The sequence below is a fragment of the Mesoplodon densirostris genome, chromosome 10 (assembly GCF_025265405.1).
Source record: "Mesoplodon densirostris isolate mMesDen1 chromosome 10, mMesDen1 primary haplotype, whole genome shotgun sequence".
NCBI classification, from domain to species: Eukaryota; Metazoa; Chordata; class Mammalia; order Artiodactyla; family Ziphiidae; genus Mesoplodon; species Mesoplodon densirostris.
In genome coordinates, this window is record NC_082670.1 from 104,881,719 (window position 1) to 104,907,325 (window position 25,607).

The 25,607-nt window shown below is 48.3% G+C and overlaps 2 protein-coding genes across 2 annotated transcripts in view; one reads left to right on the plus strand and one right to left on the minus strand.

Moving 5' to 3' along the window:
- SYN2 (synapsin II) overlaps positions 1 to 25,607 on the plus strand; it is a 172,855-nt gene that overhangs the window by 124,285 nt on the left and 22,963 nt on the right. Inside the window, exons 2-7 of the mRNA XM_060109559.1 lie at positions 2,462 to 2,519; positions 3,791 to 3,882; positions 6,091 to 6,247; positions 10,988 to 11,077; positions 20,909 to 20,971; positions 21,586 to 21,728. Of these exons, the coding sequence (XP_059965542.1) occupies positions 2,462 to 2,519; positions 3,791 to 3,882; positions 6,091 to 6,247; positions 10,988 to 11,077; positions 20,909 to 20,971; positions 21,586 to 21,728 (603 nt within the window). The remainder of the gene's footprint in view (positions 1 to 2,461; positions 2,520 to 3,790; positions 3,883 to 6,090; positions 6,248 to 10,987; positions 11,078 to 20,908; positions 20,972 to 21,585; positions 21,729 to 25,607) is intronic.
- Positions 8,534 to 18,776, minus strand: TIMP4 (TIMP metallopeptidase inhibitor 4). The gene is made up of 5 exons (XM_060109560.1): positions 18,633 to 18,776; positions 17,350 to 17,447; positions 16,823 to 16,937; positions 14,124 to 14,248; positions 8,534 to 13,466 (listed from the first exon to the last, which is right to left on the minus strand). Exons 1-5 carry the CDS (start codon positions 18,769 to 18,771, stop codon positions 13,269 to 13,271), a joined length of 675 nt encoding a protein of 224 aa, XP_059965543.1. The 5' UTR covers positions 18,772 to 18,776; the 3' UTR covers positions 8,534 to 13,268.

The window sequence follows — 25,607 nt, forward strand, 5'->3', positions numbered from 1 at the left end:
CTGTCACTTGCTTGTAAGTTACAAAATTTTTCATGAAAATAGCTGGGAGAATGTGCTCATTCTCCAGAAGAAAACTCTGTGCTCCATAGCCTGCCATCTTGGCTGCTTTTCTATAAGACTGTGGCTCAGCCAAGAGAGGTCCATCACCCAGAGCCAGGAAAACACAAACTAAGATTTCCAAGAGGACAGATTACCTTAAGGAAAAGGTATTAAGATAATTGGAGAGTTGGGGGTGGGCACAAGGCCTGAAAACAGTATCATTAGCCAACTTGGTCAATGGGCAGGTGCAGACAGAATCATACTTCAATATCAGTGTTCAAAACCCACAAAATAAATGAGTGAATTAAAAACCTTGGCAGCATCTAAGTACTTAGACATAAACTCTTAGTTCTAAGCTTAACTCCTATGAACTTCTCTATGATTTGAGCATATTATTTAGCTGCTCTGGGTTTCTTTCCTCATTGGTTAAATGGACAGCACTGTGTGTCCTGGCTGCTTCACAGAGTTGTAAGGAACAAATAAGGCAAGAATGTGCTTTGAAAATGCAAGGCATCATACAGAATGAGAGGTTATTGTTAGTGCCTCTGAGACTTACCTCACAGAAGGAGAGCTATTTTGAGACAGGAAGATGGGAGGAAGCATCAGAAAAGCATTGCTGGTAACAAGGTAGGCACACCTCACCAACACAGGGAAGGAACCTCTTGGATCATTTACTCCAGTTCCTTCTGTTTATAGTCGTGGACGAAGACCTACGGAGTCCTCAAGATCTTCAGAGCAGTGATAGTGCCGTGCATAGACTATTATTTAAACTCATAAATAAGATGGAACCCTAAAAGGGATGGGATGTGCTACAGGTCCCTTGCCCAAGGGGCTTGCTGAGCTGTGAACGTTGAAGAGGGCTCTGGAAGCAAGCTGATGAAGCTTAGTAAGGAATTGGGGCAGAGGTAAGGGGATGGACTTAAGTGTTCCAGCTCCAGGATGGCTGAATGCCTCTGAGGAGCAATTTGAGGGTAGCCAGGGACTTGGATAGGACAAATGACAACTTCCTAGAACAGACTGTTCCAGAACCAGATCGGAAAGGAAATAGCCTGGCCTCGTCCTGGGTAGTTCACAGGAACCGGTGTAGGAAGTATTTGTAGTAGAACTAGTGCTCACAACATCAAGTCCCTTTTGCACAGAAGAAGGAAAAGGGGAAAAGACACATGCAATGCAGCATACATGACAAGTCAGTTTTTGTAATGGTGGGAATGAGGATGGCGAGAATGGATAAGCAGAGGGAGACAGTGCTGTGCAGCGCCAACGACTCTGGACTCAGACTTGGGTGTGAATATTGGTTCTGTCACTAACTTGTCATATGACCTTGAATGTGCCATTTTTATCCCCTGAGTCTTGGTTTCCTCATCTCGAAAATGAATGCCTTTCTCCCTATCTCATAAGTTGTTATGAGGACTAAATGAGATGTTCTTGAAAGCAACTAGTACATAATTCCTAGAACATGATGCCCAATAAATGTTAGTTTATCCCTTTGTTTTGTAGAGGGACTTTTAGAAAACCTCCAGTGAAACATACTAATTTGAAATTTCAAGCACTGGGAAAGCAAGCCCAACCTAGGTAGCATGTGGAAAGGCCCTTTTTACAGGTGGAGAACCAGCCTATAAAGGCAGGTAAGAAACTCTTATGAGAGGAAGGGGAGGTGAAGAGCAAAGTAGCAATGGCTATAAATATAAGCATAAACAGTCCTCTTACCGGCAGCTGTAATGTGAGGTTCCTCCAGCTCCGTGACAAAACAGGGAAGATAGTAAGTACAGTGTATCCAGGCTTGACTCATTCTCTTGACTGCTCAGAAACACAGGATAGGTTTTGTGTTCAATTATAGTAGCTTTCCTCAGCCTCTCCCCCTGCCCCCTGCTTTTTTTCTGGTATAATTAACTCTCCTTCATTCATTGATTGTCCTTTAATCCTTGTTTTGTTGGATATATTTGCTTTTTAAATTATTGTCTCAAATCCTTTTGGGAAGTATGGGTATGAAGAGGTAAAATAGTAACAGTTTCCTTAGAAACTAAAATTCCGAGGGTGGAAACCAACTAGAAAATCAGAGTGAAAGGCAGGATGGGGGAAGATAAGGAAACTATAGGGATGTATAAAATTGACCTAGTCTTTACCAGGAGTAACATTAGGGAAATTGTTACTTCTATACTCCTTTTGTAGCGGAAAGACTAAGGATGTTATCGTAAAATCACAATGCCTGAGAGTGAAAGGCCTCTTGGTTTATTTTATACAGGGGAGGCCGTGCTTTGCCTGAGGCTGTCTCATGGTGATCCAATAGCAGACTGACCCAGGTCTCTTGACTCTCATTCTGGGAGTCTGTCTGCCATGGTCCTCGTCTTTGTGAGAGTGAATTTCTGACTATAAACACCTGTACAGAACTAATTTGTGTGGGGTTTTTTTCCCTTTTTTCCAGGGCCAAGTGCTTTCGGGGCAAAAAAGTCCTTGGAGATTATGATATCAAAGTGGAACAGGTAACCAGCCTGGAGCCCAGGGTTGCATCTGCATCATTGTTGGCCCCTCTTGACATTCCAGAATGAACCATTTAGTTCTGCCAAGTGGAGATCAGTGTCCATCACTAGCTTCTAGGCTCTCCATCTCCTCCCCCAACCCTTTCCAGGACTTTTCTCTCTATGAGACATGGTCCTGAAGGCTGCATCTTTCAACTTCACTGACTTCTCTTCATGGCTCTGGTGTCCGTAGAGAGGCAAGCAGCATACCTCTTGGGGCCCTCTGGGTGCAGGGTTCTCAGGCTGAGGAACACTTTAGAGGAATGTCTTCCTCGGACATGGCCATACCTACATATTGCTGGTGGCATGGTCTTGCTGGGTAGGCACACGTCTGCCATTCAGGTGTGCGGCCTCCAGTGGTGCCTCCTCTGCGCACCTGAGGCTACACTTCAAAGAGAACTTAGAAGAGAGCACCTCCTGATCTTAATGCAGTGAAGTCCTGAAAGGCTCATTTTTTATCTTCCTGTACCCTTTGCTTCATGATAAATAAGATTAGGTCCATTCGAGTGGATAGGGGGATGTCCAGTTTAAACAATGCATGTATTTTCTATGTAATGATAGAAGTTACTCATCATTCCTTACATGGTGTGCTGTGATTTACAGAGTACTTTTCCTATCCATTGTTGCATTCAGTTCTTAAAATAACTTATTAGATAGGCAAGGTTGGTAAAAAAATTATTCCCGTTTTATAGATGGGAGAAACTGTCCACCCAGAGAGAACAAGTAACTTGCCTGAACATCTTATGCACCTAGTTGGGCCGGAGCAGAACTAAAAACGCAGTTGCCTAAACTAAAACTTCGTGTATTTATGTTGAAATCGATAAAGGGCATGTTTGCCCCAGTTTGCATTCCCGCTCTGTAGAGAGGCAGCACAAAGGATTCTGGGTGGGGAGTCAGAAAGCCTGAGTTTTGCTCCTGTCTCCGCCAACAATAAGTTTTGTTTGTCCAGAAAAGTCACTTAGCTGCTCCTTTGGTAAATAAGGATAACTATCTCTGCCCCTCCTGCCTTGTAGAGTAGCTGTGAGAGTTAGATGAGATCAGTTTGGGAAAATGCTTTGCAAACGGTAAATAAATGTTTGGTGGAAGGGATGCTGTTGCTGCTATGCGGAGGGCCTCGCAGAATCAGGATTGTGGGCTTACTCCCCTACTGTTATTTTTATTTATTCATTTTTTATCATAGTAAAAAACACATAGCATGAAATCTACGCTCTTAATCTCCTCCTGTTATTTTCCAGGCAGAATTTTCAGAGCTCAACCTGGTGGCCCATGCAGATGGGACCTATGCTGTGGATATGCAGGTGCTCCGGAATGGCACAAAGGTTGTCCGGTAAGGTCCTTTCTGTCCTCTGGGTCACTGTCACTGTCACCACAGTTACCATCTCTGGCTTGCAGTGGGACAGCATTGCTATGTATAGTGTGCAGAAGTTGATGATGTGTGCTGTGCGGCAGTGGTAGAGGAAGGCAGAGGAAGCCAGCTCCGGCCTTTAGGGAGGTCGTAGTCCACTGGTAGAGAAAGCTCCATGGGCTCAGAGCTCTCTGAGCGGTAACTGGATTCCTGTGAGAGGTGTTCCAAGACTCTGGCCCTACCTCAGCCAGTGCAGCTCTGGGCTTTTATCTCTGAATATATTTCCCCTGGAAAACAGGCTTCCATTGCTTTTTTAAAAAAGTTTGGAAACCTCTGCTCTGGTTCAGCCTCCTTTTTTACATTGATTTGCTTAGATTCCCTCAGTAAGTTGGTAGCAGAGCCCTGTGTTCTATGTGAATTCTCTTAACTCCCAGCCCTGTGTTCTTTCTATGTTCCAAATTCCTGGGAACTCATAAGTCTGATAGGAAAGCCTGGGGTGGGAAGGGACATTGTGGGTGGAAGAAAATTTGCAATTACAAAGCACTTACATGCCAGGTGAGGTGCTGGGTGACTTACAGACATCATCAATTGTAACACAACAGTTCTGTGCGGGAAGTGATGAGGATTCCAGATGAGGGAGAAAGGTTCCCACAGTGTTCTTCTTCCCTGGGGCTCAGCGTGGCTTCAGGTTTTCAGACATCGGGGTATTGCTCCAGGAAGAGTGTTCACTTCACCCTTTTCCCTACCTCAATCTACGCTACCCTGACACTGAGGTTGCCAGCGTCCAACAGGACCTGGGTCTGTGACAGGGAAGGCAGAATTCAGGCGTCTGGAGCCTCAAGTCAGGAAATGTGAGCTCATCCATCCTGGAGACTGAGGAGGACAGAAAAAGAGACGTCTGTCCACATGGGAGTGAGCTCAGGAAGCTCCTTCTAGAGAGAATGGTGGGCTCCTCCAATGGTAAATGGAATGAATCACAGGATTGCATGACACAAGCGGGTGGTGACAGGAAGGCCCATGTTAGGGTGCTGGGAGGGATCTGGCACAAATAAGGCAGGCCCTTCCAGTTGCAGTGTGGGGACTCAGGAGCTGACCGCAAGCCTAGAGCTCAGTGTGTGTGACCGGGATATAAGGTTTGGTCTCAGGCAGACAGCCGGAGCCAGTTTCCCAGAACTAGGGCACAAGGAGGTCAGAGCACATGCCGCCTGACTTGATGCTGGCTCCCCTGAGCGACTGAGGAGGGGTCCTTCCACCCCCACTTTAAAAGACTGATCTCTGAGCCCAGGTGGGGCTGGAGCTGTAGGTGGGGATGGGTTGGGTGCCTGGGAAGAGAACCAGGTAGGTCATTACACATGTGTGAAATGGCCAAGGCCTAGAGCCTTGAGGGCAGATGCTGCCACAGAACTGACTCTCCAGGAAGGTGGGGTTCCTGTGGAATCAGGGCATGAAGATGGGGGCCCTGGTCCTGTGGAGCAGCTGGGGCTGGGAGCTCTGCTGGCTAGAGGTGAAATGCAAGGAGCCTTCCCATGCACGGGAACACTCTGTACTCCCAGTGCTTCCTGTAGCCAGTTGCTCAACCTCAGTTCTGCAAAAAATATTTGCACCCCTCCCTAGCATCCGCTTTGGAAGAATAACATGGGGACGTCTGGTATCTGTTCTCAGCCAGCCTGGACCCTTGCTCACCCGGGGACCTGATGAGGGCACTGCCTATTTTAAGGAGCAGCTCTAAAGCGTCAGAGCAGGATGCTGAGATCAGGGATCTAGACAGCAGGGCAGTGAAGTCAGCCAAGTGTGTTGTCTTCAGAGTCTGCCCCCCCTTGGGGTACCAACTCTGGAGCACAGGAACTTCAGCTCTTGTCGTGCCCCATAGGGACAGGGAAAATTCTTGTTGACATAAGGTGTGAGGGTCTAAAGTGTTTCTTCCCTCCTGAGGGCTTTTGCACCTTAGAAAAAGACAGTGCTTAACCCAGAGGAATAAGAGAATTTCAGAAATCTGTTCAAATCTCCTTTGAGAAGTGCCAAACATAATACCTCATTTCCTAGTCCATAAAAGAATAGCAGTGATAAACTGAAGGGCTTGGCTCGGGTAACCCCTAAGACTCCTTCCCTGTCTTGGTCTTTGGAGATGGGAGACAAGCGGATGTATGACCTGAGGTTCTGGTTGATGGCAGACTTCTACGTTCTTACCAGGTCCTTCCGACCAGACTTCGTGCTCATCCGGCAGCATGCGTTTGGCATGGCAGAGAATGAGGACTTCCGCCACCTGATCATTGGCATGCAGTATGCAGGCCTCCCCAGCATCAACTCCCTGGAATCCATTTACAACTTCTGTGACAAGCCGTGGGTGGTGAGTGAGTTACCCTTCCGCCAGGTAAAAGGGTAGGACCCTGGTCCTCTTATCTCCCAGTCCCTAGGAGGACCACTGGTGATTCAGGTGCAGTAGGTGCCAGCTGAGAAGATGTGGGAGGAGCTTCAGCTGGGACACAGGGTAGGGTAGGCTCTCACAGTAGGACTTTGTCATCACGGGCTGGGCCGCCTTTGCTGCAGCGTGGACCTTTGGCCTCACAGCGAAGTCACACCACAGATTCTGTGAAGATGCCCTTACAGGTCTGTAGGCTCTGCCCTTAGCCATAGGATACAACAATAAAAATACCAGTTTCTTGTCTGTGAAAGATCTAACCATTGGAAAGGCCTGAGGCCAGTGGGGACCAAGGGGATGGTCCATCTCAGAGGGATGTCCATGTCAGAGTCCTACCAAGTGTTTCAACAACCTTAAAATGAGATTCATCCACACATATATCAGTCAGACACTTCTATGTGCTGGAAGTGCCCTTAGAGATCATCAGCTCTCACCCCTTCACGTAGAGGTGTGAAAATTAAAGAAGGAAGGTAAAGAGTATAAAACCACTTACTATGTGATGCCATCATCTGAGATTTTCCTACATTAACTTCGTTTAATCCTCACAATAACCTTACAAGGAAGTTATTATCATTATTATCACTTATTACAGAGAAATGAGACCCAGAAAGGATTAAGTAACTTACCAAAGTTTCAGGGCAAGGATTTCTCTAGATGACAGTCTCTCTCGCATAAATTGGGTTATCATGTGAGGAAGAAGGTGGTCCGGCGTTCTCCTCCTTGGCTAGTCTGGAAGTCTTGGAGGCAGTAGAAACGTCTGAGCAGAGATAAGAGTGACGCTAGGAGGGAAAGTGGCCTGTGATGGTCCTGGGCTTCTCTGGCCTCCCCTCTGACAGCTGGGGGATCCAGTTCCTATAACTTTGCTGCTCCAGGCTGGTCCTCTTGGAAGGAAACGCCTGCCCGTAATCACATCCTCCTCTTCTTGTTTTTCAAAAATCATTTCAGGTCTCACATACTGGCTTGCCAAGGGTCACGGCACTGGTGGCTGATGGTGAAGTTCCCAGGCCCCAAGCTCCCAGACTCAAGGAGCTGGCAGGGGTGTTTTTTAACTAAATGGATCCAGCACCTCTACTTACACACCTGAACTCAGTTTTCCTGTTCCATTGGAAGCCAGGGAGACCTGACAGTGTGAGAGAAAGGCCAATGAGCAAGGAGTAGAAAGATCTGGGAGCTGCTGTAGTTGCCACTTGTTCAGCCTTTCCCTCTGTCTGGCCTGAGGATCTGGAGTCCTAAAGTTGTGCAGAAACAGGCTACAGGAATTGTGTGATTTGAATGAGTTGCTAATCACAGAAGAGCACATAGGAGGCCTTCACCAGGTTTCCCCTTAGTCACATGACCTTGCCTACTGCACTCATGTCCTAGCCCTTTCCGCCCTCACCCCTGCAATACCTGTTAGAATTTGGCTCCCTCATAGCCACACAGGGCGATTCTGCTATTATCAGCTTTTTTCTGGGCGCCCTCACTAATCAGCCTTCTGACTAAACCTCTCTGTGCTCTGGTTTCTTTGTCTGTAAACTAGGAATAATCATAGTACCTTCCACCAGCTTGCCAGCCTGGTGTTACGGTCCCCTGGTACTGGGGATCTGAAAGAAACTAATTCCCTGCTTTATGTTCCAAAACTGTGCCAGAGGCCAGGGAGGGGCAGATCAGAAAGCCTGTGCCTGGGGCTTTGCCCCTCCTGGGATTTGGGATCTGGTGAGGGTTCACATTCTCACCCGTTCACAATCCAGCACATTGCCGCTGGCATCGCATGAGAACAGCAGGGCTCCCTGGCAAGACACCAAGTTCTCCCTTCGTTTTCACTAAGCAGCTGCCACACTGATGGCATTTTATATATCGTTCTCTGTCTGTTAATGGGAATGAACAGATTTGGTGACTGTGAGGGGAGGGTCCCTCTGAGATGGTGACTTTGGTGCGTATTTTCTAAATTTCTTTATTGTGGCTGCTCTTGGTGTGAGGAGAGGCCTCAGCTGGACTGGGAAAGGCTCTACCTTGTCTCTATCACAGTGTCTCTGAGCATATCCACTATCTCATACATTGGTCAGGGCAGGCACACTGGGATTTTAGAAGCAGAAGTAGACGTACCAATGAAAGTAGCATTCCAGAGAGTGCAAGAATGCCACCATCCCATATTGCTGCAGATTTATCTGAAAATCCTGTCACTCTGGGTGTTTTTTACAGACAGATGCACATGAGTTGAATTAAAGCATTTTATTTCCAGGGGGGATAAGGATAACATATTAAATTCAGACTGATCTTGAAATCCCATTTTATCCAAGAAGTCTTTCCTGATACACGGGATAAGTGGTTATATTGAACTTTGAACGGTTATCTTGCTATTCATTGCCAATACCACCCCCCAGCTCCCAAATCCATTCTTTTGTCTAGGCATGGTGGAAATAACCCTTATCAGATATTCCTTTTGTTTAATTGGTGACTGTGTGCTTGTGACTGAATCTAAGTTTCCAAGGAGGCAGGGGTTAGATGCCAAGCCCAGTACTTTGAGCAGAGGGGACTGCAGGAGGTGGAGGAGGTAGCATGAGCTCCCAGAGGCCCAGCTAGTACCTGGGAACTGGCTGCCATTTTAGTCTTGGCTGTGCCGGGACTCTGAGAACCTGCCGTGGGCCTTCTTGGCATCGGTGTGGTGTCTGTTTAACAATCCCACATGCTGGGAAGATAGGGCCCCACTGCCTTGTTGCCACGCCAGGGCGTGGGCTGCAGCAGGACAGAGGTTGTGAGGCAAGGCTGGTGTCAGCTCTCCAGGGAGGCTGGAGAGCCTTGGGAGCTCAGGCAGGTATCCAGACACAGAGCAGGAGTCCAGCCAGGCTGAGCTGGGCAGGCAGGACTTAAAGGTCAGATGAGGTGGTGGAGAGAATCAGAGAAGGCAGGAAAGGTCTGAGGGGTGGTCTTGACAGTCAGAGAAGGTTGAAGAACCAGAGAATGGCGAGGACAGCAGGGTACAATGGAGAATGCACTGGGCAGGAGGAGACCTGGGCACTGTCCCAGTGCAGCCCCAAGTCCAGGCATGATGTGAGAGCCTGCACTTTCCTTTGCTTCTGTAGCCTCAGTCTCCTCATTTGTAAAATGAGATGTCTGGCCTAGAGACTCTCTCAAGTCTCTTCCAATAATAAAATCTTTGGGCCTTGAGAGTCCATCAATCGTACTTGCAGCCCTGGAGGAGGCCTTAGAGATCTAGAGTCACCAACTGCGTGTCACTAGGGAAGTGACCCAGAAATTCCAATGTTTTTCAGCAGTTCAAGAATAACAGATTCTATCTCTACTCACAAAAGGACCACAGCAGATGATCACTTAAACAACAGTTTGATCATGGAGTTTGGGAGGAAATGTAATAAAAAGATGTTCTTTTGTGGTAAAAAGTTTGAGGAACTGATCAAATTCAGTTCTCTCTTTTTATATATGAAGAAAAGGAGGCCTGGAGAGGAGAAATCATTTGCCTAAGGACACCTAGCAAGTTCAAGCAGAGCAAGAAGAATCAGAAGACTGTAGTTTTCTAACCACCCAGTTCTGGCTTTTATCGTCTCCCCGAACTGACTCATGCGCTAACATCCCTGATCAAAAACAGGACCCGAGCTTTTGAAAAATGTTCTAGCTTTCCTTTCTCTAATAAATAGAAGGTAGATTTGATCTGGCAACTTTTCCTACTAGCAGTTCCAGATATCAGTGGCTTAGAGCGTGAACCCAGTAGCACTAGAGAGAAGAAGCTGGATTACCCCTGCTGCCAGCACACTGGGGTGGATGTGGGGAGCTTGTGTGTGAGTGGGCGGAACTGGAAAGCTTCCTGTGGGAAGAGCGTGATCTCTTTAGAGCCTGAAAGGCTGCTATGAGTAGGGAGAGTTATGGGTTAGGAATAAGGGAGCCTGGCTATGAATCTGGCTCAACTGCTCTGTGACCTTGGGCAAGTGACCTCTCTGGGCCTCAGTTTCTTCACTTATAAAGTGTGGAGGGCAGGGGGCACCAAGGGGTGCTACATGTTTGCCAAAGGCAATCCCTGACACTTAAGTCTGTGTACTTCATCTCTTCCCCATGGAGCTGTTCTGGCTTCTCATAGGTGAAGGTCCAGTGATATCAGTTCGTAGATGAGTAGTAAGTCCTAGAAGACTGGGTCTGTCTTTCCTGCATTCCATGACTCCATTCTCCCTACAGGAAAAAGCTACCATTCCTTTGCTTGGCATTTGAACTTCCATGACTGGGCCCCATGTTACCTATCCAGCTTCATCACTTGCCATCTCTAGAGACGAAGGTGTTTAGAGTTAGAGACCCAAATTTCAACCCCAGCTTTACAAGCTCTTTGCAGCTCCATGACTTTAGGCAAGTTTCCTACCCTCCCTGAGCTTCATATGTAAAATGAAGATGATAAAGAACCTAGTTCATCAATTTGATATGAGGATTAAATGAAATATCATTAAAATTGAGTAGGCACTGAATGAATGTTAGCTCACTCTCTCCCTTCCCCAACTAAAGCATACGTTCCTGGAGAATAGGAATGGGACACCTCTTTTATATCCTCAGAGCTCTTTGCACAAAGCCCTCAGTGAGCAAGTACTCAATAAATCATTGTTTGATTGACAAACAAATATTTGTTGGATTGACACTTTGTCTGTTCCAGAGCTGTTTAAGTAAACCGAAACCTTTGCTTCTCTTTTGCAGTTTGCCCAGCTGGTGGCCGTCTACAAGACACTGGGAGGAGAAAAGTTCCCACTCATTGAGCAGACATACTACCCCAACCACAAAGAAATGGTAGGTGACTGAGTGCGGGCTTCAGTCTCTCTGCTGTTCACACTCTGAGCTTAGCCACGTGGTGACTATGGGGCTCTGAAGAGGGCCTCAGCCTCCCAACCCCAGAGACTCTGTTGAGGTTGAACTGCAGACCTGCTTTGTGAAGCCAGGGTGGCTGGGTTTTAGCTGACAGCCCCTTGTCTCCAAAACCTGGAGACAGCATAGGAAAGAGCAGAAACAAGGGCATTTTATCGAGCAACAAATCCATGAATCAACAATCAGAAGATCCAGCTGCTTCGGGTCCAAGCCCAGCCCCACAAGTCAGGGACGGTTGCATTCCCTCACTGCATGTCAGTTTCCCAGTGCGAAAGGCAAGTGGGCATAATTATTCCTGGCCAGGACATTTAATATGGTACTTGCATAATTTAAGTGAGATTCTTTAAGTAATAGTCTGTGAAGAGTGTGAAGTGCTCTTCAGAAGGAAGGTGTTCTTCCTGTTGTTATTCATCAGGCCCTTCCATTCCCTTGGCTTCCTCAAAATTTCGATAAGACTAGGGTTGCACTGTGCCTTCTCTGAGGCCATCCTAGGATGGCAGAAGGAGCAGAAAAATGGGACGGATGGTTGGTACAGAGGCTATTACTAATGTTTTTCCCTCGTGGTGACCTGGGGTTTGACCCCCTTCTTCTTCTCTGGCCCCATGTACTCTGCCTCAGGCCTGCTTGGTCAGTTGGTGGTCCTCCTTAACCCACCAATGGAGACTCTCTCTGCCATAGCTTTCCAAGTCTGGTACTCTGGGACAGAGACCTCCAGAAGGAATCTCCACTTGCACCATTTCTGTGAATGAGAAGCCTGCTCCTGGCATTTTGTGCGTGGCCCAGCTTATCAGCAAGCCACGCACGGAAGATGAGTAACAACCCTGGACCTCGAAAGGAACTGCCTCCTTCATTTTTGTCAGACCTTCCCCAGGAGAGGCCCTGGAACCTTAAGCCCTTGTGTTTAATAGATCCTTCAGACCCTCATCAGGGCTTTCCCTTTTAGGACAAGTCAGGAAGCCCTGTAGAGGCTGAGGAACCCTAGGGGTCTGTGCTTGGTGATTTCAGGGAGTCCAAGAGGGGACTGAGCTGAAGACTGAAGGGACTCTCAAAGCTGGCTTTTTCCTGCTGTAGCATCTAGGAGGCTGACCACTGGAAAAAACGGCAACACGTGCAAAGTGTATTCCTCATCTACCATCCTTTTGCCCCAAGGGCCCTTGTGTTACTTTTCTCCCGTCCTCTATCCTGATATTTGCCTTCAAGAGAGGACCCTTAAGATCTCTCTGAGGTGTCAAAAGCTAAGTGGGAATTTAAACTCTGTAAGAGAAAGGCTTTTTTTAGCTTAAAAAAAAGTTTTGAAGTAGGAATGAAAACATTAGTAATCTAGTAGAGAAGGACTTTCTAAAAGAGACAGAGGAGAAGCCTTTTGGACATCAGTTGAGGGCATTAAGTAGAGTTAACCTAGAGAGACAATACCCAAGTCTGTTCTTATCTTGCTAATTGGGCCAGGCCCTCTGCCAGGAATGGTATAGAGGGGATTACAGCACATGGAGGGAGGTTAGGCCATTGTAGGCTTCACATTGGATGGTTCCGTGTCCCCCAAGTCACTCCCCCAAACAGATGAAAGTGTATCAGAGGATCAGAATGAGTTGAGACAGGAGGAGTAGAGGATACACAGCCAAAGGATGTTGTTCTTTTCATTTCTCCAAACCAGCCTGTTTACGATACTGTCAACCCACCTTCTGGTCTTGTACATCACAAGGCCGCCACACCGTCTCATATGTATAATAGTCACCGTCTCTCCCCTGTCAGATCAGTTAAGACAAAAAGAAAGCACATTTATCTGGGGAGAAAAAGGAATAGTCCTAGCTTTGGAAAAGAAACTAAGCCAGAATCAATAACAAATACCAGCTCAGCTAAAAGGGTTTGGGAGGCAGGGATGAAGGGCTGAGGACAGGAGAGAAAAGTCATGCTACTTTCCCTAGCCCTTGACAGGTTCTGGACTGGGGTCTTGGACACAAGCTGTAATATGCCCGTTCCCTGCCCTAATGCTGGCCAGACCATCCACTTGTTACTTCCCATTGTCTGGCAGCGATGAGGCAGGTGGTGACAGCCAGAGCTCTGAGGGAAGGAAAATGACTTGTTTTTCAGGATTCTTGAAGGTATGTGGTGGTCCCTCCTAGGGCTGGATGATATCAACAAACTCCTTCCTGAGGGGCAGGCGTCCCTGGTACCAGCTGCAGGTGCCATCCACATGCTTCATGCAGACATAGTGCCGGGCCTGGTACCCATAGAGCTTCCGTTCCAATAGCCAGTCTGTCCAGAGGCACTCGTTGGGAGCCGAGATGGTACAGGGCACCGTATAGCAGGTGGTGATCTAGAGCCATAACCACACAACATCAAAGTGAGTAGGGTGTCCTTTTTCCATTATTGCCTTTCAGACTCCTACATGTTCTCCTACAGCCTAACTCAAACGCCCCCTCCCTTATGAAGCCTTTCCTAGTCTCCAAATTTCTCCCTTAGTTCTCCTTCCCCCTGTGCTCTGCATATATAGTATTGCCTCCCTCATGGCATCTCTGGAGTCAGAAAGACCTGAAGGTCCTTACTCTACCACTGACCTTAAGCAAGTCACTTCACTTCCCACAGCATTAACTTCTTCGCCTTAAGATGGAAATCTTAAGTCTTCAAAAATTTGTTTTAAAGACTAAATTAACTATTTTAAATAAATTAACCATTACAGGTCCTGGCAAAAAGAGTAGACTCTCTTTAAATGGTAGTGTGTTATCCCCATCTGCCTAATATGATGGCTGCCTTCCCAGCTAAAATGTAAGTGCTCTGAGATCAGGGACTATGGGCCATCTCACTTTCCCATCCCCAGCTTCATACGATGCCTGGTCCATCGCAGATCTCAAGTATAGTACAGCAGGTGAATAGATCATGCATGAAGGAAGGAAGGGATACATGAAAGGTGAGGCTGCATGGCTCAAGACCCTTCCCCCACCCCCAAAAGACCTTGGAAATGGACATTCCTTACTTGGCAGCCACAGTTCAGATGGTAGTGGTGATTCAGACTTTCTCTCTGCAAAAAGGACAGGTTCTCCCAGGGCTCGATGTAGTTGCACAGATGGATGAAGACTTTCCCATCACTGAGGATCTGACCTTCAAGGGGAGGTGGAGGAGAGCCCAGCATGAGGAATCTGCTCCTGGAGCTCCAGGAGCCTGGATTCTTGAAGGAGCCCCAGATCACAGCCTCTTCAATGTCTTTTGGTGGCAGTGGTGGCATGGGGCTCAGTGAAGGAACCAGAAATACCTCTATTGTCTTTATATCAAAGCTGTTACCAGATGGTATTTGTATGAGGGAGAATTGTGGGGTGAAGGCCTTTGCGCTAGCATGGTGTAGACAGAGGGGTGTGGGCTTTAAGTCAGAATCTTGGTGGAACCCCCTTCTCTTCTATCATTTACTAGTGTGTGACCTTAAGAAAGTCACGTAACTTCTCAGCTGAAAGATGAGAATAATGAGGTTATTGGCAGGATTAAATGAGAGAATGTCTGTGAAATTCCCAGCACAGTTGTGGGCCCACAGAAGATGTTCAACAGATAGTAGGTCTTTCTTCCTTTTCAACCCTTCCCAATATCTACACAGGCCAGTCTCCTGCCCCAGTGATACCTATCTTGGTTAAGTCTTTCCCCTTCCCTTTCTTTACTTATCAAACTCTTTCCTATCTCCAAAGGCCCTCTTTAGTACTATCTCGTCCACAAAGCCATCCCTGACCATGCTAGCCCACACCTCTCTTAGAACTTTAGTCGCTCAGTCATTTACTGCCTGAGCAACTACTATGACCTGGTACCAGGAATACAGAAATAAATATGACAGGATCTCTGCCCCCAAGGAGCTTAAAAACTAGTAAGGTAGACAGATAAGTAGGCAAAAATGACACTGTTGTGTGATTATATACAAGATGCAGTATAAGAACAAAGGAAAGAAAAATTATCTCTGTCTGTGGAAGGGCTGGGGGCAAGAAGGTGTCTAAGAGCAGATGATGCTTGCGTTGGGCCTTGAAGGGATGCGTAGGAGTTCACCTGCCAGATAAGTGGGGAAGAACTTCTGGATGTTGGGACAGAGGGGTGTAGCCCAGCAGTATACCTACTGCAACCGCAAGTAGTTTCATTCAGCTCTAGGGGAAGCGAGGGGCTGGGAACGGTCACTGACAAGTGGCAGGAGGCAAGGCTGGAGAGGTCAGCAGGGTCTGGTCACAGAGTGCATTCAGTATTAGGCAGAAGAGCTTGTGCCTTCTGCAGGCGCCACTGATGACTTTTCAGTACGCCTGTGCTTCGTCACCTAACCCCACCTTCGTTTAGACTTGACCTCTGTGAGAGCAGCCAGCACGTTTCCTGCTTCCCCTGATGCACCACCGTACCTAGGAGAGGGCTAGGCAGGCAGAGGGCAGGTGCTCAGGAAGGAGGTGGCCTCGTTGGCTAGTCCTGGGACCTGGAGGGCTCAGGAGCATGCCCTGCCTCTGCCTCTCCCATCCAGAGGCGCCCCGATCAGCACATGCTCAGAGCTGGGGGCCCCTACCAGTGTGGCCTCCAATGCCTATGACTTCTCAGAAGTTTGAACTGTGAGCTCTTTGAGGACTGCGACTTGTTACTGAGTCTCCACTCTCCTGCCCCAGGCCAGGCAGTGAGTAGGTGGTCATTCATTGCTAAGGGGATGGACAGATAGTGGAATTTCTCCTCCTGTCCTCCCCAGCTGCTATGTTTTTCTTTTCCTGGCCTTGTTTCTAAATATTTTTCATCTTTTAGGGCCGATTCAGATCCCTCTTACACAATGAAGCTTCCCTAACTGTTTACAACCACACAAATACCTTTCCCTGAACTGCAAAATAATTCAGTATTGCATTCATTCACTTATGGATTATACTCTTGTGAGGTTCTTTAACTGTTCTATCCCAGCCAGTTCAGTATGAGGGATCTGCCTGGGCCCAAGGTTGGGGAGACAGAATCACGTTAGAGTCAAGCCTCCTGTTAGGGCCTGTGCTTTACTGCACCCTCAGAATAGGGCCTCGGATGTGAGTCAGCCACGAGCCAAGAGTGTGACCTGGCCCGGCTGTCTAAAGTGAATACAGTTGTAGGCTACAGTGACTGTTACGTGTGTATTGCAGGGGGAGTTTGCAAAATGCACGATCCTCCTTTACTCTGTGTAACTAAGACCTCTCCTGCAGTGTGGTGTCCAGTTCGGGGTCCTGTGCTGGGGAGGGACAAGGACAGGCTATATCCCATTGAAGGTGGCCAGTGCAGGAAGGGGTCTGGGAACCACAGCCAGTAGACCTGCAGCTACAGTGCATGTATCTATCGTCCTCAGCCCTCTGAAGGGTCACTGTAGAATAGAGGGCAGAGCTGAACCCATAAGGGAGAGTTTCAGAATGGCCGAATCTGGCTCAAGATACCAAAAATCTTATGCCAATTAAAGCTGTTTGGAAATGGATCCAGTTACCCTAGGCTGGGAGAGCAACCTGTGAACTAGCAAGCCAGTGGCAGTGAGGACTCCTGCTCTGAAAGGGACGTTACCAAGGCTCCTCCCGACCTAGGCTGCCTCTTCGTAACACAGCTCTGTTTTATGCCCAAGAAAATGCCACCTGGCTCAGCTCACTACCCAGGGTCAGCCCGGGCTCCTCCTTGACTGCCTTCCTTAGGGCAGAGACACTTAGGGCCGCTTGCTGATCTTTAACTTACCAGTCAGGAGATACTGCTTCTGGCTGTTAGCTTCTAGTTTCACCCCACAGAGGGAAGAATCAAAAGGTGTATAGATATACTGAATATTGTTGACTTTCTCAAACCCTTTGAACATCTGAAAGCATTTACAAAAGAGCAGTACTGGGTCAGTGAATGTAGTTTATATCTTAACAGGAAAAACTTTTTCTTAATCTAAAAAAATTAAGCGAAAGTCTAGTTCAGGATTTGTTGCACACGGATGGCCCAACTGGGTCTTTCCTCTCTAAAACAATCTAAACCTCGGTTGATTCCAGTGAGAAGGGAGGTGCCTCTAGCAGCCCTATGCACAAGCTCTGAGGGCCTGTCCTGCACTGTGCCTTGGCTCCAGTGGGCCTGTTGCCTACATGTCATCCCCTGCACGTGAGCATCTGTACCCCAACACCGCTGAGCCAGGCCGCCTCACCTATCAGCCCCACCGCTCCCAGATCACAGACCCCACTCCTCCTAACAGCCCAAGGGGGTAGTTGCCCTGGCCTGTCCCCATGTACCTTTATCTGTTTGATTTCATACCGGATCATTTTTTGAGTGTCAGCAGGGTTTGCACTGGCAGGAACTACCTTCTCACTGGAGATTTTGGCCCGGATTGCTGCATAGGAAGAGAAAAGAGGGAACTTTCAGCAACACGTGGGAGCAGTCCATCCGGGATCTGGATGACGTGGCGCCCCTGGAGAATTGCGCAGGGGAATTCTGGGTTTAGGTCTTGGTGGGTTATGGGGAGAATGCTGCATGTGAGGGAAACTCCTCTGCACTTGCTGGAAGTTCCAAAACCCTCGGGCCTGTTGGGTCCTGCACTTTAGCAGCTGGTTTGGGGAGTCTGGTTCTCCACAGCCAGGGTGCAGTAGGGTGGAGGTGCAGCAGGTAGAGGAGGAAGCAGGAGCCCCCTGAGGGCAGTTGGTGTGCGGCCATCCACTGCTGTAGCCCAAGGCCTCAGAGGGAGACTGGCCGAGCTTGGTAAATGTTTATGAATTGATAAATGTCCTGACCCTGCACAAAGGTAGTTCATCTCTTGCCACTTGGGTATTAATCAAAACCTGTTTATGAGTTCCTCCTCTGTGCCTGGCCTAACGCTAGATACTAGACCCACAAACATGATTAAGACAGGGTCCGCACCCTGCAGAACTCTGGTGTCGTGGAGAACACCCTTAGAGAGACCAACAGCACAGCATGGTAGGAGCACAGAGGTGCTGTGGTAGCACCAAGGAGTCAGGAAGCCTTCAGAGAAGAGGAGACACCTGAGTAAGATCTTGAAGGATGAACAGGAGTTTGCCAGGAATTTAAGGGTTTCAAGGAAGGGCATTCCAGGCAGAGGGAGAGAAAGGGCAAAAGGTGTGTGTTGAAGTGAGAGCGTGGTGACAACCTCAGTTATAGGCTTGGACACCCAAGGATGTTTATAATGAAAGCGCAACCCCCTGGCCCCCGGCTTTCCCTTCCCCCATCCAGTAGATCAGAATAATCACGGGAGAGTTCCGGAGACTTGTTGTTCAGTGACAACACCCCCCGCCCCACCCCCGTAACTGCAGTAGGCAGGGGAGAGGGGGTCGCTGCGGAGGCCCTTTATGCAGTCTGTTCCCTCGCAAGTCTGCGGGTCGCGCCGCTTGCAAGGTGGCTGTGGCGCCGGCCCTGCCCGACCCACGGGGCCCCAGCAGGAGGCAACTGGTGCGGGATTGGAGCTCCTCCCCTTCCCTCCAGACTCCAGGTCTGCCGCTGGGCCCTGCCTCGACCCCACACAGCCACCCCCTGCCGTGGACCTCGAGGGCGCCCCCGGACTCACCTAGCGCCGAGTGGCAGACGTGCTGCTGGGGGTGCGCGGGGGCGCAGCTGCACGCCTCGCCCAGCCCCGGCGGCCGAAGCAGCGCCAGCAACCGCAGCAGCAGCGCCCAGCTCGGCGCGGTCCGGGGGCTCCGCGGCATGTCACGGCAGCGCCCTGACTCAGCCTCTGGGGACTGTCGGACCAAGCAGCCCCTCCAGGGCTTCTCCAGAACTCGTCGCGCCCCTCGCCCCTGGCTTTATGAGGTGGACCTAGGGCCAGTCCCGCCCCGATGGGCTCCTCCCTCCTTTGGCTGTAGGCCACCCGCGGCTGCGGGACCAGCGGCCCTCCTGGCCGGCGGGCTCAGTGGCAGGCTCAGCAAGATGAAGAGGGAAGCCAGGAGAGTCTCTAGCCTCTATTTCCTTGCCTGAGCCTTCTGGAAGTAGAGGGAGGGGTGGGAAAGGGGATGGTGTAAGGACCGAAAGACAGGGCAACAAAGACAAATGCACCGGGACACAGAGACCAAGCAACTGTGATTCAGACAGAAAGGACAAGAGTGTAGAGAGGCACAAACAGAAAGAGACAGGCGGAGTCAGAGAAAGGCAGATGGAATTACAACAGGCAAAAGAGACAGTGACAGAGAAGGACGGATCTCTTGCTGAGCTGCACGCTGGGAATGAGACAAGCTACTCAGGGCTTCTTTCAGCTGCAGGAAGTGTTTTCAATGCCCTATTTACGAGGCTCCAAAGCAACAGCAAACAGTAATGGAATAGGACAGAGAAAGTTGGGGTGTGTGTGTGTCTTGGCTCTGTCGGCTGGGGGGTGGGGAGAGATGTCCGAGAAAGCAGCCACTGCTTTAGAAACCCTTTCCCGTGCCCAGAGCTCAGACTCTGCAGATGTCTGAGGACAGTGCTCTTGCTCGGGGCTCAAAGCACAGGGTAGCCCATCACTTAGGGCAAACCTGGGTTCTCAAAGCTCTCTCCAGACCCTAGGCCACCCTGGTTCCTATCTCAGGCCCCAACTCAGCTGAGAGACTACATCTTGTTATAGAGGGTGGGGCAGCTTAGAAAACAAAGAAGCAAGGCACTTGGGGCCACGGACTGGAGGCCTGTCCACTGTTTGACAGAGGGCATAGTGCTCTGAGCCTCCAAACAGAAAGAAACCCATGGGATTGCTGTCATAGGGTGTTTCCACACAGTGTTCCACCAGGAGGTAGCAGGCTGGGTACTGATTCCGTCACTAGGTAGCTTGGCAGCCTCTGCCTCTCTGAGCCTCACTTCCTTCTCCGAACTAGGATTGAACTACATGATTTTACCCCAGTCTCAACTGGCCTCAGCCAGGAATACTGAAATCCTCAGGTCAGGTATTCCCAGTATCTGGTCCCATTCAGGATTCCCATGGGAATCTGACTTTTCTCAGAGTCAACATTATTTCCTTTGAAAGACATGTTTTCATCTTGCTGTGGTGGTGATGTTTGAAAAGGAAACTGAAAGAGAGCTGAGGCCTGACTGAGAAGGATGAGATTTGGTGTCCAGGTTGGTTCTTCATGCAACACCCAACCAAGATAGAGTCTGACGTGTTATTGCACGGGATCTCGAAAGCATCCAGTCCAGTCTCTTCACTTGGCACATGTGGAGGCTGAGGCCCAGGGAGGTAAAGGGACTTGCGGAGAGACTGGGATGCAAGTCTCCTGACGTCTAGTCCAGCACTTTTCCCCCTCCACCATGGTATTTCTTCCATCGCCATTTTGTAACAGCTTGAAATCCTGCCTTTGGGGGGTAGTTCTTCTTCTTTTAAGTTTTCATAGTTCCTCTGTTAAAATACGGCTAGCTCAAGGTAATGTTTACTCTCTTAAGGATCTCTTTTGAGTGATAAACGTGTTGAATTCTTATGTCAGCTCTCTTCCAAACCCCAAGCTGGGCAGAAATGGGCCTCCGCATACTAAGTAAGCTGTGTTTGGTGGTGAGTTTGGGGTGTTGGTGAGCAAGGAAGAGAGTGTGAAAGAGGGGAGAAAAGCCAGGTTCAGTACAGGAAAGCTGGACACATGAAGGATGAAGCGATACGTTTTAAAGATGTAGAGAGTACCAAGTCGGAGAGCAGGGTCCTTATGGTTCTGCTACTAATATGCTGTGACCTTAAGCAAGTCACTGTCACCCTATGGGCCTCAGTTTTTTAATTTGTGAGGCAAGTAGGTTGCACTAGTTCTTTAAAGAGCCCTTCCAAGGGTGTTCCCAGAAAAATATTTGTAAGATTCCACACGTACACTCTGACCAATTCATTCCTTTCTCCTCTGCTTTCAGCTGACTCTGCCCACGTTCCCTGTGGTGGTGAAGATCGGCCATGCTCACTCGGGCATGGGCAAGGTAAGGCTGGGGCTGCTGTGCTCTGGGGTTGAGGCCAAGAAGGGCACTTTTCAGAGAGCCTGGTTGTGGACTGTTCTTCTGCCTCTGTTGCTGATGACTTCTTTTCAAGGAGAAGACCATTTGGCCCCTCTGAAGCCACGAGTGTTACGCAAACGGTCCTCTTGCAGCAAGCAGAGTGCAGGCCACCTGACTGGTCCCTGTGTTCTTTGCAACAAATGTGACTCCTGAGCCCTGGGAAGGGAAGCTCAAGAGTAGGGACTTCCGGGGCTTCCCTGGTGGCGCAGTGGTTGAGAGTCTGCCTGCCGATGCAGGGGACACGGGTTCATGCCCCGGTCTGGGAGGATCTCACATGTCGCAGAGTGGCTGGGCCCGTGAGCCATGGCCGCTGAGCCTGCGCGTCCGGAGCCTGTGCTCCGCAACGGGAGAGGCCACAACAGTGAGAGGCCCGTGTACTGCAAAAAAAAAGAGTAGGGACTTCCTAGGGAGATGTGGCTCTCGGGTCTGCATCTGGATGGAAACATCTTGATGGGTTTGGGGGCTCAGGGCTCTTGTGACTCTCGATGTGTGTGTGTGTGTGTGTCCCTTTCTCCCTCTCTGCCTTCCTCCAACATTAGGTCAGAGTGGAAAACCACTACGATTTCCAAGACATTGCCAGCGTGGTGGCCCTCACCCAGACCTACGCCACAGCAGAGCCTTTCATTGACGCCAAGTATGACATCCGGGTCCAGAAGATAGGCAACAACTACAAGGCTTACATGTGAGTGGGGGTGGGGTCCCCACAGATGCTCTTCGCTGTCTCCTCAGCTCTGGGGAGACTCTCGGCCACCAGGTAGTAGCCACCTCTCAGTTTAGCCTCCTCTGGCCCACAAGGCAGAGAACAGAGAGCGGGCGCCATTCAAGTCAAGGGAGTCTTAGCCTGGCTTCCTTTCAAGGCAGAGGATAGGGTTCCTGAACTAAGAGAGAAATAAAATGAGTATTTATTTTCATTTAGCCTCTAAGTGGAATCTGACATTCTCCTCAGTTATGAGCAGACTAGAGTATCAGCAGCAGCACACGTGATTTGTCACTAATGGTCATCACAGAGGTTTTTGTACACATACACCTGTGACAGATATCTCTGAATACCAGTTACTTTTATCACTATTTAAGAATCATGGTAGTTAGACTTGCCACTGCATTCACACCTGTAAATACATTTGTTATTTACGAAGAAACATATTTTTTACTGATCTGAGATTTGTTTATTTTTTTTGATAACTCTTTTGGTAAATTCTTTTAAATAATTGAGTTCCTTTGTTGTCCTGTGTGGTTTATTTTACATTCACACGTCTTACATATTTTACACATTGAAAGGAATCCATAGGCTTCACTAGGCGGCCAGAGCACAGAAAAAGTTAAGAAACTCCTGACGTAACGATATAGCCCTGCAAACACTAAAGAACATTAAAAGCCTAGTGGTTATGAGAATAGATGACTTCTCCATGTAACTGTCCATTTGCCAGAATGGAAAGGTAAACGTTTCCTCCAGTACAATTTAGAAAAAGAAAAGATTTCAAGACTACCTGATCTTCCATAAAATACATAAGAATGCAAATGGCTTACAAGTCCAATTTTGGAAATATTAACTTCACACTGTAAAAAATGTTAAGGTAGTGTTTTTCTTTACAAAGAGAGAACATTACAATATATGAATTTGATCTTTGCCACTCAGGACTTGAGCAGATGTCAGGGTTGAGCAGCATCCCTCTCTCACCATCTATTTTCATTTTTCTTCCCTCATCTTTCCTTTTAGTGCGTATACTCCCCACCCCTGGAGTTAGTTAGGAGTCCCTTCCCTGCACTCCCTTCTTGTAACCCTTTGCACACCTCTAGCTGAGTGCTTTTCACACGTTGGGTATTTGTACCACGCTCCTCTGAGCTCTCTAGGCAGAACCGGAGTCATCTCTGTGGCCCTGCTTCCTAGTACAGTAGCAGGCGTGTAGTAGGCCCCCAATAAGTATGCAGGGAAGAGCCCTTGTGAAGAACTGAAGCACAGAATCTTTTTTACCTTTATTCACCCAATTCCTACTATTTTTAAGTTTATAATTTTTTTTTTTAGTAAATCTTTATTGGAGTATAATTGCTTCACAATACTGTGTTAGTTTCTGTTGCACAGCAAAGTGAATCACTCATATGCATACACTTCCCCATATCATCCTCCTCTTGCGTCTCCCTCCCACCCTCCCTATCCCACCCCTCTAGGTGGTCACAAAGCACAGAGCTGATCTCCCTGTGCTATGCGGCTGCTTCCCACTAGCTATCTGTTTTACATTTGGTAGTGTATATATGTCCATGCCACTCTCTCACTTCGTCCCAGCTTACCCTTCCCCCTCCCCATATCCTCAAGTCCATTCTCTATGTCTGCGTCTTTATTCCTGTCCTGCCCCTAGGTTCTTCAGAACCTTTTTTTTTTTTAGATTTCATATATATGTGTTAGCATACAGTATTTGTTTTTCTCTTTCTGACTTACTTCACTCTGTATGACAGACTGTAGGTCCATCCACCTCACTACAAATAACTCAATTTCGTTTCTTTTTATGACTGAGTACATGTTCCATTGTATATATGTGCCACATCTTCTTTATCCATTCATCTGTCCATGGACATTTAGGTTGCTTCCATGTCCTGGCTATTGTAAATAGAGCTGCAGTGAACATTGTGGTACATGACTCTTTTTGAATTATGGTTTTCTCAGGGTATATGCCTAGTAGTGTGGTTGCTGGGTCATCTGGTAGTTCTATTTTTAGTTTTTTAAAGAACCTCCATACTATTCTCCATAGTGGCTGTATCAATTTACATTCCCACCAACAATGCAAGAGGGTTCCCTTTTCTCCACACCCTCTCCAGCATTTATTGTTTGTAGATTTTTTGATGATGACCATTTACTTACTTTTTTTATTTGCAAGGGACCGTCAGTTATTTGGGGGAATGTTTAGGCCCTCTCAGCTCCTCTTCCCCAAACTTTTGGCCATTCTCTTGCTCTCAGAAGAAAGAACTGACTTGGCAATAGTCAAGATAAGGTTTGAGATTCTTCCCTCCTCCCCCAGCCCTCACCCTAGAGACCTAGAGGCAGCCACGGTCGGTGGAAAGAATGCGCCGCTCCTGCTCTGCTGTCAGTAGGCAGTAATGTGGGTCCCTCTGTGGAGGTCGGATGACCTGCGAGTCTCCCTAAATGGCTTCTCAGTTTCCCTTCTGCTCCCATGTGCCCCAGGTAGCCTGCATGGATCTGTGCCCTGCATCCTGTTGTTAGAGAAAAGTGTAAAGTATAAGGGACATTATTATTACTTAAAGTTTCTGAGACCCTATTATGTACCGTGGCCTTGTGCTGGGGACATGGAAGTGAGGGACTCTCTGCCCCTGTCCTTGAGGAGTCCAGCCTCACCACAGGAACACACCTGTGAACCACCAGTGTTAGGAAGACAGCATTATTTTTACTATGATCTGTCTTTGTGTTTCTGTTCATATTTTGCAAGCCACTCAGCTGTCAGTTGTTTGTCTTTTCTGAACTAGGTAGTGGGGTGTAGGTAAAAGCGCAGCACAATGAAGGAACCAAGAGTCCTGAGTCTTTATCTTGTATCTACTTTGACTAGATATACAATGCTGGACAAGTCATCTAACCTTTCTGCGTCTTCATCTCCTTGTCTGTAAAGTGGGGGCAGGAATCGCAGCCTACTCACAACAGGGCAGTTGCAGTGAGGCTCTGGCAAGGGATTTGGGAAGGAAGAACCTTGGAAGGTAGTCAGTGCTATACAGATGTGAGGAGCTGTTACTGCCATGTCGGTCGGCTCACTGGGCTGGCTCAGGGCCCTGAAGTACCAGGCGTGTGTCTCGGTTTCTCAGTGTCTGAAATCAGATCTCTGCGAGAATACTCCTGAGAACTGCTGAGCAGAGAAGCACATCATCCAGTCTTCAGTCATAGTGAGTGACAGCAGGTGAAGGGCTCTGTCAGTAGTTGAGCAGGGCTTTTCTGTCCCCTAGGCCATCCCCTTCCTCTTGACTATGTCTGAGTGAAGACTAATAATTTAAAAACCATATTTTTGGTATTTTACAGTTTATTTAAAACTGTATCCATTGGTCCTCATGACAACCCTGTGTTTACATAGGGATAAGGGAGGCGCAGAGAGGTGAAGTGATTCACCCAAGGTCATCCAGCCAGTCAAGAGCAAATGCAGAACCAGAAACCAGGTCACCTGCCTCCTATTTCGTCCAAGACTAGTTGCCTCTAACACATGCTCTTGGAGGGAGGGTGCAGAGGGCACGGAAGGGAAGGGGTTGGGGACTCGATTCCATCAGCTCCACGTGATGGATGAGGCAGCTCAAGCCTGAAGAGGTTAACTGACTTGTCCAGAGCCATGTTGCTGATACTGTAGGCCCTCAAAAGTAACTACTGAATGGATAAGTGAGCTAGTAAGGAAGCCATGGGGAGCTATTCACAGGAACCCTGAGGGTATTTCCAGGATCAATAGAATTCAGTTTGTATACACCAACTCAGCCGAGATACCAAGTGGGTAGGCTGCTGGGAATACAAGACAAAATATATACCCTCAAGTGATTAATGGACTTGTGGACAGAAGACTTAGCTCAAATAACTAAAGTA